Source organism: Halichoerus grypus, chromosome 3, assembly GCF_964656455.1.
Source record: "Halichoerus grypus chromosome 3, mHalGry1.hap1.1, whole genome shotgun sequence".
Taxonomy (NCBI): domain Eukaryota; kingdom Metazoa; phylum Chordata; class Mammalia; order Carnivora; family Phocidae; genus Halichoerus; species Halichoerus grypus.
Window position 1 is genome coordinate 41,097,038 of NC_135714.1, and position 13,947 is coordinate 41,110,984.

The following is a 13,947-nucleotide window of genomic DNA, read 5'->3' on the forward strand; positions in this document are numbered from 1 at the left end:
TCAGGTAGATCAACCCCTTGAGGGATTTGAACACAAGGCTCTAAACCCTTCCATTAGGATTTTTCTCTCCCCCTGACTCAGACTGATACAGTCAAAAGCAATGGGTGATCAAGCAATTTTTTTTTCTTTTCTTTTCTTTTTTGCCTGTCTCCCCAGAAAGCTGCCAGATAATGAAATCGTTTTCTTCCCACACACAAGGATCTCATTCTGGTCTAAGTGAAAATACAGCTTGTCTCCAAGGAAACATATATGTCACTAAGACTCCAATACTCTCAGCAAGCACAGGCTACATCTTATTCTTTCTTCTCCCCAGTTCTGGGCATGGAGTTCCCCAAAAACTAGCTTAAAAGGTAGCTAGGAAAATTAAGTGACTCTACCTGCTCTTCTTTTTAATTAATTACAAATCAACGAGTAGGACAAATTAATATGTGGGGCATACATATAAATCATGAGCTTTCCGAAGGTCCTGAGTAATTAACATCATATTCAAATGTGCTTTGAATCCCCGGACTCCTTTCCTTGGCTTAGTAGAAAAGGTGGCCAGGTGCTGTTCCACGGTGATCAGCCAGGAACTGAAAATGTGCTGTCTTAGAGCAGCGACAGAGCAGTGGGCTTAGGGAAGGTGGTTAACGACAGCTCACCTGAGGGACTCAGAATCACGGCTCAGTGATCTCACCTGGCCACATCACCCATCCCTGCTCCTCCTCTGCAAAGGGCTCAGAAGCTCTACTGAATCAATTTTAACTCTGCAAATGAAGCAAGGAGGAGCCGTGCAATTGGTACTTAATAAAGCAGTTCTTTAGACAACCTTTTGGCTCCAGTGACAGATATAAATGTGCCTTAAAGCCCCTGGGAAGCACTAAAAACCACAGGTTTGCAAAGCAAAAACTCAGCTTAAATGGAAAGGGGGGAAATTAAGAACAACAACAACAAAATTAAGCTCCAAGTGGCCCCGCAAATCTTATGAACCAAGCGAAGAACAGCCAAAGGAGCACTGAGGCTAGGCTGGAAAATCCCCATGCCGCAACTCTGAGGTGCCTTGATCAAGGTTACATGGGAAAGTGTGCACTGAATTACCCCCTTAAAATAGTCTCTCCAAGGGTATTGCAGAGTGAAACTGTTCGTCTCCATAAATCTCTCAGTTGACATTTGCACTGCAATCACAAGCAACATTTACAAAGGGCGAGACCAAGAAAAAAAAAAATTATGTTTTTCTGAAAGCGTGAAGGCTGGCACAAAGAGTTTTGCACAATTGGAGGCAGTGGCGGGCGGGGTGGCGACAACAGCAAGGCCCCCTGCTCGTCCAGGGGCTAATGTGCAGCTCAGGACCAAGTCGAGCTGAATCCCACTGTGAGACTGCACAACTGTGACTGAAGCACCATCTAAAGGCTGCCTGCCTTGGGCCAAGGACATTACTCAAAGGGGGCCCCATGTTTCTGATCCGGTGAAGGAAAACTTAAATGTTAGGTCTTCTTTTACACTAAGTCCTCAAAAACAGCCTGCAGGCTATGTATTTTCTTAGAAAGTAGAGGGCTTTTCTAACAATTAGAGCTTTCTAAAAATGGAATGCATCGCCCAGAGAGATTGAGTTCCCCATCTCCGGCCAGACGCCAGCAGATGCTGGTGACCAACTGGCTAGGATGTCACAGAAGGGACGCGGGCACTGGCAGGGAAGGATTGGATGACTCCTAGGATCCCATCCAGTTAAAGGATCTAAGAAATGGAGCTGATTACCTAAGTAACTCCAGAGAAAACTCCTGCCTCAAGTCTAATCACTTTAAGAAATAAAAAATACAGGGGCCCCCCGGGTGGCTCAGTTGGTTAAGCATCTGCCTTCAGCTCAGGTCATGATCCCGGCGTCCTGGGACAGAGCCCCAGAATGGGCTCCCTACTCAGCGGAGAGTCTGCTTCTCCGTCTCCCCCTGCTCGTGCTCTCTCTCAAATAAAATCTTAAAAACAAAAATTAAAAAATACAGGTTTTTCAGAGTGTGCCATCCTCCAAAAAGACAGACTCATACATTTGCTCTTACTTCAACAAACCAAGTATAATGGTTGGAATCCCATTACAACAAACTATGGCATCACCCAGAAGTTTTTTTTTTTTTTAAACATTTATTTTATTTGACAGAGGGCAAGAGAGCACAAGCAGGGGGGAGCAGCAGAAGGAGAGGGAGAAGCAGGCTCCGCACTGAGCAGGGAGCCCAGTGCGGGGCTCTATCCCAGGACCCTGGGATCATGACCTGAGCCAAAGGCAGACGCTTAGCCGACTGAGCCACCCAGGCGCCCCACCATCACCCAGAAGTTTTGAAGGGAATCTCTGGGCACAGGCATCACATCTAATGGTAACCCTCTAGGAAAGTAACAGGCTAGGTGATAGTTTCTGCCATACAAATATTTGAGGGTGCATTATTTGCATTTGTTGGGATCGAATAACCTGTTCATAGATTAAAAAAAAGAAACTACAAATGTGGGGCGCCTGGGTGGCTCAGTTGGTTAAGCGACTGCCTTCGGCTCAGGTCATGATCCTGGAGTCCCTGGATGGAGTCCCTGGATCGAGTCCCGCATCGGGCTCCCTGCTCGGCAGGGAGTCTGCTTCTCCCTCTGACCCTCCCCCCTCTCATGTGCTCGCTCTCTCTCATTCTCTCTCTCTCAAATAAATAAATAAAATCTTAAAAAAAAAAGAAACTACAAATGTGACTAAGCCTATCATCTGAGCCTTCCTGAAAACTCCTACTGAGTATTCCACAGGATGGACTTAGTAACCGTGGTAATTTCAAAGATAACCAAAAGGACCAGCCCAGCTACACCGTCTGCTGCAGGTTTCCTGGCTAACCACAGAAATGCGCCACCCCACTCTTCCGGTTCCTGTATCATAAGCTCATAGGGTACTCTGTACTCCTCCTTCATAGCATTTTACAATCGTAATGACAAAACTCATTATTCATTTTATTAATGTCTGTCTTCCGTGTGAAAGTTCCAGAAAGGCAAGGTTCTCACTGTATCATCCTCAGTATCCTTGCCTTTACACAGCAGGCTGAGGCAGGGGGAGGTGTTTATGGAATAAAATAATACTCAGCTACACAGCCACTATATTACCCAAAGTGAAGCCATCTAAGAATACTAGGTATAGACAACAATGTGGAGAAATGAGAATGATCATACACTGGATGTGTAAAATGGGACAACCACTTTGGGGATTTGATATTTTCTGATAAGCATACCATAGGACCTAAAAATATATAGAGAAAAAAATATATAGAGAGATTTATGTACACTTGATTATATGTATGGGAATGTTCATAGCAGCATTGGTCATAGCTGCCCCAAACTGGAAACGACCCAATTTCCACCAACAGTGAAATAAACTAATGAACTATCACATATTCATGCATGGAATACCACATGGCAATGAAAATGAATGAAAGTATCATGTAACAACACAAATGATTCTCAACAAAAAAGCAAAACCAAAACACAGCACATAGAATACATATTGTGTTATTTCATTCATATAGAGACAAAAGACAAGCCAAACTGAATGATGCACTTTAGGGATACAAAAATAAGTTGCAAGTTCTACTAAACATTCAAAGAACAGACAGATTGCTATTAGTTGGACAGGACAGGAACATGGAGGAGGCAAGAGAAAGGGCAGAAAATCCAGTAAGAGTTACTGCAATTTAGCTGAGCCTGCCAGTCAAGAGCTGAGGGGGGGCCCTGAGCCAGGGTGTGAGCAGTGGGCACTGAGAGAAGTAGAGGATGAAAAAGAGATACGACAGACAGAACTGGATGACAGAACTGATACAAGAGGTAAGGTGAGGATGGCGCCAAGGAAAAGTCCCTTATTAAAAAGAGGGAAGAAAACAAAAAGACTACAAATCTGCAAATTATAATATTTACAATATAGCCATGATTTTGATGTTTAAGAGGGTGTGAAGTTATTCTAAAAATACATTCAGTATCAAGAAGAATAAAAAACTGCAATGGATTTAAAACACGTGAAATGTTAAAAGTCATGAATTCATCACAAAACAGTAACACAAAAGGAAAAGGAGATGAAATATTCCACAAGTTCTAGCAATGTTGGGAAAGTGGTAAAAAATCAACTATGGCAAAGATGTATATTGTAGTCTCTAGAGTAACTTCTAAGAGACTTTGAAACTAACAATCCAATAGATGCAAAAAAAAAAAAAAAAAAGAAAAAGAAGAAAAATATTTGATACAAAAGAAGGCAAGAAAGAAAAAGGAATATAAAATAGGAGGGTTAAATAGACAGAGCAGGATGATAGAAACATACTGCCATTTTATTGTACCTGTTAACACCACAGGATGCTTCCAGAATGTGGGAAATTCTACAGGACAACCATGATTTCTTCAATAACTAACTTGCAAAAAAAAAAAAAAAGGAAGGGAGGGGGAGCGGTGGGTGGTAACTTATAGACTGAGACATAACTGGCTTAAAGGCAGTGTGTGGATGATGTTTAGATCCTTATGTGAATTAACTGCTAAAAAAAAAAGTATGACATAATCAGAGAAACCTGAACACTAAGTGAATAATGGTTTAAAAGAATTATTTTTAGGTGTGATAATGGTACGGTACTTTTGTTTAAAAAAAAAAATGATGTCTCACCTTTTAGAAATATGTAACAAAGTGATGAAGAAACTATAAATGAAATGATAAGTCATCTGAGATTTGCTTAAAAATGACCAGGTTGGCAAGGGTGGGGGAGGAGGCACGAAACAAGAAATGATCAAGATGGGCCGATGTGTTAACAATCATAGTAATACCCATATGGGATTTACTCTACTCTTCTACTTCTGTATTCATTTGGATTTTACTGGAATATAAAATATAAAGGGACAGAAGGAAAAAGGGAGGGAGGAAAGATCTCTAGATAGAAAAGTATGTGTAGAAAATGTTTTGGCAGGATATATTTCAAAATGTTCAAGTGGTTCTCTCTGGGCAAATGTGATCACAATTTTTAGAAAATGTTACAAATTTATCATCTCTGGGTGGGGAGATCACTAGTAACTTTTACTCTCTTTTTGCCTAGCTATGTTTTCTAGTTGTTTCTACAATGAACAAATCAGAATGTTGATTCAAAAACTGTTCAAAAGGACAGGAGAAAGACTGCCAAAAAACAAAGAGCCTCCCACTTAAATTCACATTTCTTAATCATTTCTGGGTCCTAGTTCCTTTGCAGAACCTAATGAGAGGTACTCTCGCTCTCCTCCAGAAAATGCACAGACCTACAGAATTTTTCTTATGACGTGAAGAAACTGAGAGACTGCTAATGAGCTCAGAGACTTGCTGTGTTGTTAGCAGTTATAGTAAATAATAATGGCTGACACTTACTGCGTATCTACTACGTGCCAAGCATGGTTCTGTGTGCTTTCCAGCTGTTAACTCATTTCATCCTCCCAAGCGACTCCATGACACAGGTGCTCTCATTGTACCCCACTTACAGATGAGGAGAGTGAAGAGAGAGAGGTGGAATAACATGCCCAGGGTCCCATAACTACGGCATGGCAGAACCAGCATACCAGCTCAGCAGCCTGGCTCTAAAGCTGGGCTTTTAACCACCAAGTGATGAGGCCCCTTACAGAGTTAAATCAGATACACCAAGCAGACGTGACATCCCGAGTCATGCTCCGGAGACTGTGTCTTCGCATCCAACTATGGTAAGTGCCTACTGTGTGCGGGAATCATCCAAACACATGAGCCCCCCCCGCCCTGGCAACAGCCCTGGAGGGGACTCGCCCCAACACCCAGTGAACTGCAGCAGAATCCAAAGCCAAGCCTGACTTCCAACTTCAAGTGCACCAACCCACAGCTGATTCCTTTAAGCTGGGGAGATGGTCTATTCTAAGTCTCACATGGGGACCTCTGCATGAGCAAAATCTTTTCAAGATAACTAGTGGAGGTCCAGGTTAACAGTGCAATTGGTGGACCCTCAAATACGCCCACGACGCAAAGGAATCCAGTTTTTGAGATTTTCCCTCATCCGTCTGCTTTAGCCAGCTGAGACATCTTGGATGGAGACACGCTTCCAAAAGTTTGCCCCGGGGCTCATATACATCAATAGAATTGTCTGCATATATGGCAGACAACTGCTAGGTGCTGCAGACCACAGTGCACTCATGCACAACAGAGCCTGTAAAAACACGCACAAATTACATGAAAACCTCTCAATGCTTACGGTTTCACAGTTCAAGCATCGAGTCTCATTGGTCAGCGTTCCCTGAAAAATCTCATGGACCCAGGTGAGTTCTGGTTTATTATTCTCTGCAGGTTCATTCATGTTGCCATTTTTTAATTTTCCGTTTTGTTTTTCCTGTTTTTTCTCTTCCTGCAGGATGTCCGCAATAGTGTTTAGCAAATAATTTAAAAACTCGTGAGCATCCTGCTGCATGTAGTTATCAAAGAGATCTGGAAAAGAGAAGGTCATTATTTCAATCTCCGGTTCTTGAAAAGCAAACAAAATGCTTAATTTTACGTGCACACTTCAATTTTTATATTGAAATGTCAACGGGACAGGTATCACATATATTCATCTCTATTTTGCAACTTTAATGGGTAAATTTTAGAAGAATTTTTGTTCATTATCCTTTTCTCTACCACCCAAGAACTACACTTCCCCTATCTCCCTGAAATCATCACGTATGTAAAACACTACCAAATTTTTATTTTACAGAAAACCCCAGAAATTATTTCATAAGTTCTGTGACAAATGTCAGTATTTAATATGACGTGACCGCCAATGATCAATTATTCATTTTGCAGTTTATCTAGATGTCATTCTCCTTTTCCCAAAGATCATATTAGACCGTGGACCAGACTGGAAGCAGCTTAAATGAAACACATATGGCAGATGGGGGATACATGTATCTATCTGATGGTGTTCTGAAACCAAATACAAATGATTCCAGAAGCCTACTGCTGTTCCCTGCCATAAGGACAAACAATCAAGAGATGAATGCAGCTGTGAAACTTCATTATTAATCATGTTCGCGACAAGACTCGGGAGTGCTCTGCTTCCTCCTCAGATTATTTTTATTCTGGTACGTATAAACTACAACAACTTTAAAAGACAGCAATCAAATTAAATGAGACTTTATAAAACAAACATCTGATTAACTGTGCAAGTCTGTTGGAGTAAGGCTGAAATCTAGGATAAACACAAGTTGCCATATCAACTATTTCTAGTAGTAGAAATTACCAATGCAAAGCTTCTGGAATAACCTAGTCTCTACTACAACTTTTCCCGAAAAAGAAGATAGAAAAACCAGAAATGAAAAAAAAAAAAAAAATCAGGTGACAGCAGGTCATTTTTATAATATAAACATATCAATATCCTTCAATTGTCTTAGGCAAAAGTCAGAGGTATTATTTTTAAAATAGCAAGAGCTCTGATTAGACAATATACATTTACTTTAATCACTTATGACAAGATTTTAAGAGTACTATTTTATTCAATTATTGTACCAACCTATTTATTCCAATCAGCGTTCTGCTTAGAAGGCTGCCTTGGGCAATTTCTCTCTCACAATGGTCCTACCCAGGAAAAACTCCTCCCAATGTGGAGCAAATAAAAAGACCATTCCAAAATGGAAAGATAAATCTGAATTTATAACCATGTTTTTTATCCAGCCTTAAGTTTACGGGATAGAAAAGAATTACATCTTCTTTAAAAAAACAAAAAAGTGATTTTCAAATAGTTGGCCAGACTCTTTTCCCTTTAAAAAAAAAAAAAAAAAAAAAGAAAGAGGGGAGATTCATTTGGAGGATCCACAGAACTATGAATTCGTATTTTGGACCCTTAAACACATTACTCACCGTTCTCTTTTCTCAGCCGCGAAATGAACTTCTTTGGTGGGATCACGCCAACCTTCTTCTTCTGCGTGGCGATGCTATGGAAGAGGTCTGCCAGGCACGTCAGTAAGTTTTCCTTCTTTTTTTGCTGGGCCTTGTACGCCAGCACATTCTCCCGGAACGGCCGGCAGAAGTACAACGCCTGCAGCACCGAGTTACAGTAGCACGTGTTCCCGAACTGCCAAGGGACAACAGGGATGCTTCAGTTCGTGGTCTGGAGCAGTCCAGCCTCCAGGAACCAGCCCAGATTTCCCAGTAGCAGCGTCCTGCTCACCATGCTAGAGACTAGTAAACCCCTCGCAACACCAGGGACTATCTGAGCAACAGGGAAACGAATACAAGTTTACATCAGCCTGGGGTCTCTCTGGCCCATAAAAGTCCCTAAAATGATAAGTACTGAGACTTGATTAAAAAAAAAAAAAATCTGGGGCGCCTGGGTGGCTCAGTCGTTTAGTGTCTGCCTTCGGCTCAGGTCATGATCCCAGGGTCCTGGGATCGAGCCCCGCATCGGGCTCCCTGCTTGGTGGGAAGCCTGCTTCTCCCACTCCCCCTGTTTGTGTTCCCTCTCTCACTGTGTCTCTCTCTGTCAAATAAATAAATAAAATCTTTAAAAAAATAATAATAAAATAAAATCTAAGGAGACCTTCTGGTGCTTAAAAAAAAAAAAAGAGGGACGCCTGGGTGGCTCAGTCAGCTAGGCGTCTGCCTTCAGCTCAGGTCATGATCCTGGGGTCCTGGTATCAAGCCCTGTGTTGGGCTCCCTGCTCAGTGGGGAGTCTGCTTCTCCCTCTCCCTCTGGCTGCCACTCCCCCTGCTTGTGCGCTCTCTGACAAATAAATAAAATCTTTAAAAAAAGAGAGAGAGAGAGAGGAGAAAAATGGACATAATATGGCGACCCAGGAAAGTAGCTGTCTAAATAAGAGAGGCCACGTTGCAACAAATGGAAACTCCAATGACAGAAAATAAAAATCGAAATCAGAAAGAAATCCAGGAACTAGGAACCATTTGCTCAGGTGAAACAGCCTTAACTACACGGGCACTGGTTTTAGTTTTTCCTGTTCAAGATTCTGGTGCCCCTGCGCACTGCTTCAGAACGCATGTCGTCACTTACTCCAGAGTGACAGAGGCAAAGAGGTGCCTCCCTAGGTCATCCCACCAGCTTCTTCCCCTCAAACTCCTAAGTCACCCTCAGTCTGGTTTCTGCCAAGATGGCAAGCGTCCCAACACAACAGCACTCAGTTCCTGGTCTCCTACATAATCACATGAGGACTCACACCATAATATTTTGTTCCTCACAAAAACCATGGCTACTGAGATGATGATTAAAGAGGAAAATGCCATCATGTCATTGGTTTTCGACAGACCGTGACATCAACTCTGTGGAAGAACACCGTCGAGACTATCACTATCCCTTTAGAATTTTCCACACACAGGAAAACGAAAAGGAAACAATTTAAAGAAATCACAAGATTAATAACACAGATTTCAAAACGCTGTGTAAGATTAAAATAGAATATGAACATCTTCTCAAAACTGGTTGTTGGCTTGTGTGTCATTTTCCCAAGAGTGAGACAGATGCTCTGCCATACTTAATGGGACATTTCTACGTATGCTAAGATAGAACATTTCCTATTTTTACATGTTTTAATCTACTTTGACACAATTATGTAATAGGAGACAAACCTCTTTTTAAAGAGAAGCTGGAACTTTCATGAATTACCATTCGAAGTGAACATAAATGAAGCTATTAATAAATTTAATCTCACAACGCTTCCACAAACTAGGAAACGGCTTTAATTCTTTTTTTCCCCATTTGTGTTTTCTGCTAAGGCAGAATTTCTCACAACTTGAGTAACTATCTTCATAGGGCTAAGCAGAGGCCTGTGCATAATGGCTAAAAAAGCTATTAAAATTAGAAGTCAGTATTTTGCCAACACAATGCCCTATATTCTAGTGCTTCAGACTTCCTCCTTACATCCTTTTCCCTTTGACTCAGTGCCTCCACCTTTACCTAGACACCCTTTAGTAATGCTTGGCCCCGATCCAGGGGATGACTCCTGGGAAAGAAAAGGAACTAACATTCACTGAGTGTCCACAATGTGCCTCAGCCTCACGTCAGGATCTTCAATAGGAGCTCTCACTGATCCTTCACTATAACCCAAGAGATAGATGTTGTATGGTCTCCATTTTACAGATGGGGACATGGAGGCTCAGAGAGGCCAAGTGACTTGCTCGAGATTACACAGCTAGTAAACAGCTGGGCACAACTCGGACTTAGGTCTGTATTCCTTTAAAGCCAACGTTCTTTCCATCAGCCACAAGTAGCATTCACTCGCTGAGAGTTATGTCTAGCTTCCCCAGTGGCAATTACTACCTGTTACACTTGGGTGCGGACAGATTCTGCTCAGAGCAGCTGTTCAGAAAACCGGGTACTTTACGAGTTAACACCTGGTGTGTGGCAAACCTCCAGGCCAGAGGAAAGGATCAGGCAAGGAAGAACGCTCACAAGGGGTGCGGGTAACACTTACTACCGAGTCATAATCAGCTTACCAAGGAAGCAGAGCCTACTAAGTGTGGCCACACACAAGGGAGCCAGTGCTGGGCACCGATAAGAGGAGGCCAAGGAAGTCTGAGATCCACTGGTCCCGGCTTCCCCCCAACAACCTGCCCCTGTTTTAAGTGCCACTGTCAGGTTATATTGTTGAACAGTTACTGCCGATGAGTTGGTAACACTTTTAAAATTCTGGTTGTACTGATGCATATTGAAACAAAGACTGCCTAAGGAGCTCGTCCAGATGATACAAGCAGATTTGGCCATAAAGTCTAATAAAATAGTGCCAAAAGTTATGTGTACAAAGGAAATCTCGTAAGCAGAGATGGGGAAGTGAGAATCCGACCCAACAGTGCAGAAATTAAACCTTTTTTTCCAGGACAACTGACATGTTCAAAAACTGGACTAATCTTCTCCCTCCCCAACATTTACCATTCCTAGGAACTAAGGCACATGAACAATTATTTAAAAATTGGTCATAAGGAAAATTGCCATGGAGTAGCTTCAGTACTCTAAAACATTTGATAAAAATAATACATTTTTGAATACTTACGTTGACCAATCCAAAGTAGTGTTCATTGATTGGAAACTGCTCTGGACCAATGTCTTTTTCCAGAGCAGAGGCATTGGTGCCCTAAAAGAGAAAAATAAAAGTTCTGCTGTAGGTAAAATGGACAACAGACTCTTAAGACAGTCCACTATTGATACCCCGGTCCTCATGGTGGTTGATGATGTTCATGCTAGGAAAAAAGGTGTCAGAAGTAAATCAGTAAATGAATTAATAATGTCAGCCTTATTCTTCTCCTCATCCAACTTAATCATCCCTTCAAACCTGTTCTACTTGGCTTTGATTATCTTCTACTAGGAAAGTTGGTTTGAGATGGGCAAATAAGCAAACTGTCATTAAGAACCTGTGAATAAAACATGTTTAAGCTCAGCAGTTTTTATAATACTTAGTGGTATAAAGATTCATATCACCACTCTTGAAGTCAATTTCTTCATTCTGATGAAGATTTATTGTGCACCCACTATGTGCCAGGCATTGTTCTAGGCACTGACAATGTAACAGTGAACAAAACAGACAAGGAAGCCCACTTTCATGGAGCTTGTATTTTAGTGGATGAAGACAGCTGGAAAGAAAAAGCAAATACGCCAGACAGTATACTGGAAAGCAGTAAGTGCAGTGATGAAAAATAAAGGAGGAAATGAGGGTGTGGACCTCAGGGAGGAGGGGTGAGGAGAGGCATGGGGGTGGGGTGGCAGGTAGACAGCTGAAGCTTTAAATGGGGTGGTCAGGGAAAAGCCTTACCTGGGAAAGTGAAATGTCCAGGGAATACGGTGAATAAGGGAGCAATACACTTTAAAACCCAACACTTCCCAAATACATCCAATTGGTAAGTCACGTGAAGCCAAGTTTAACGCTCCAACTAGATGGTGGGAAGTTACTGGGTAGTCCTACTGTGTGCCAGGGATTGTGCTATTTATTCTCACAACAATCCTACAGGTAACATAAGGTTTACGACAGTTAAAAATCTGCCCAAGGACCACGGTCAGTAAGTGGTCAGTAAGTGGCAGAGCTAGGCCTTGAACCCAGGAGTCACAGCTGGGAGCCCATGGTCTTAACAAATGCCAGGCACAGCAACCATACCGAACAAACTGCTAAGGGCCAAGTGGCCAGAGCAATACCACACCGATCACCACTGCTCCCCAAAGGCCTAGATGAGTCTGCTGGGATGAGGAAAAGTGACCAAAGTGCAGTCCAACAAGGTAGTTTGGGGGGGGGGCAGTCAGGCTCCACATCTTCCCGTGGCTCTACCATCATTCTACAGCTTCTCATGTCCTCAGGCTATCACAGAAGGCTCAGTTCACAGAATCTCAAAGATGGGGGGATATGCATTATAGAAAGGAAGAGACACTGTTATGTTTTATAAAAAATAAATCTGTTGCTGCTACTTATTCTTGATTCATATAATTAGCATCTCCTCTCACAGGAAGAAATGGCCAAAAGGTGGGCCGAGAATCAGTCAAAATGGTCACTTGTCAACAAGAAAATGTTAAATACAAAATAACCCAATTTTAAGCAAACAGAACTGCAGCAGAAATGGCAATTCCATCCCCTTGTCAGAATATCCTGTTTTCCCGTGTCTTCTAGGTCCATTATACGGCCCACCAAGCTGAATTCCTTTTCCTGTCATGTGAGACTTTGAGTTCAGTGGTCATCTGTGCGTTCAACAGTTTCACTTTTCGTGTGTGTGTATTTCATCACCTTTCACAATAATGCAACCCCATATACAACGCTGAATCTTTTAAATAATACCATATTATAGCAGGATTTTATGGTATAGACAAAATCACTAAAAACTTTCAAAAAAGCTACATCTCAATCATAAATCAATATAAATAATGCATATTAAATATACCCACAGCCGTATCTGAAGCAACATTAGAATACATGGCTTCGAGCCCAGGAGGAACGTCAGATATAAAAGTACAGCACATAGAGACAGAGCTCATTAAATCTCTCTTTATGAGGTAGCCACATATTCAAGTTAATCCATGATTTTTGCTATTCAGGAATTCTTGGATCGAGTCTGCTTTGTTCTACCTATCTTACTACTTTCCCACTGGAGGGGGAGTTGGGGAAGTGATCACTCATACAGAGGGCAATGTTTAAGAGAAATAACTGGTCAAAACACCTGCCCTTCTGAGGCCCATGCCTCATAGCGCTTGCAAGGCCCTTCCTGTCTCCTCTGCTTGGCTGACCTCCACTCATGGAAGACCCACCTTTATCTGCCATCTCCTGCCATCATCTGGGGTGGTCTCCATTCCCATGTGGAGGAGCATTCCCACAGCCTGCTCTCTCAGTAACTGGATGTCCTGTTCTCCAGCTGTCTTTTAGTCCATGCCACTCTGGCGCCTCACTCCCAAAGATGTACTCTGGATCTGCTCACTGCCCTGAAGTCGATCCAGGCTCAGCTCTGCCTGCTGGCTTCCTGAAGCATCCCAGCACCATGGCTCCATTTACTCCCCAGAGCCTCTTACTCCTCTTGTTTCTTATTCAGCTTAGAGTCTAGGGATCATGATTTGTACTGCTCTTACAAACAACCCTAACCTTGTCCTTTGGGCACACCACCTAGCAAAAAACAAACCCAGTAGGAACCAAACTGTCCACCTTCTCTGAACACATACATCCACACAGATGTGCAATGCTAGTGGAAGTCACACAGCCAAGTTGACTGGATTCACCCGAATTCACCAAAGTGGACCCGAACGTGTCCTGCTTCCAACAATGTCTCTTCAGGGCACTCATTCTCCATGCCACGACGACTATTTCCAACTTTCCCAGAGATCATCAAAACTTCCACACCCCCTAGATCTCCTTTGTGATTCAATGGGGAAAAATTTTTTTTAATTGAACTAAATTAAACCAGTAGAGAGGAACACCCTTAATTTCACTCCCAAACCTTCCAACCTATGTCCCTCTGTTAATGAAGGAGATCTCTCTCTTGTCCAAGCCAATGTC

The 13,947-nt window shown here is 42.4% G+C and overlaps 1 protein-coding gene across 3 annotated transcripts in view; it reads right to left on the reverse strand.

Annotated features, from left to right (window-relative positions):
• Window positions 1–13,947, reverse strand: part of USP46 (ubiquitin specific peptidase 46) — a 54,859-nt gene that overhangs the window by 21,616 nt on the left and 19,296 nt on the right. For all 3 annotated transcript variants that reach the window (XM_036093042.2, XM_036093040.2, XM_036093039.2), the window contains 3 exons: window positions 10,978–11,058; window positions 7,838–8,051; window positions 6,201–6,430 (listed from right to left, as the gene is read on the reverse strand). In XM_036093042.2, the coding sequence (XP_035948935.1) occupies window positions 6,201–6,430; window positions 7,838–8,051; window positions 10,978–11,058 (525 nt within the window). The remainder of the gene's footprint in view (window positions 1–6,200; window positions 6,431–7,837; window positions 8,052–10,977; window positions 11,059–13,947) is intronic.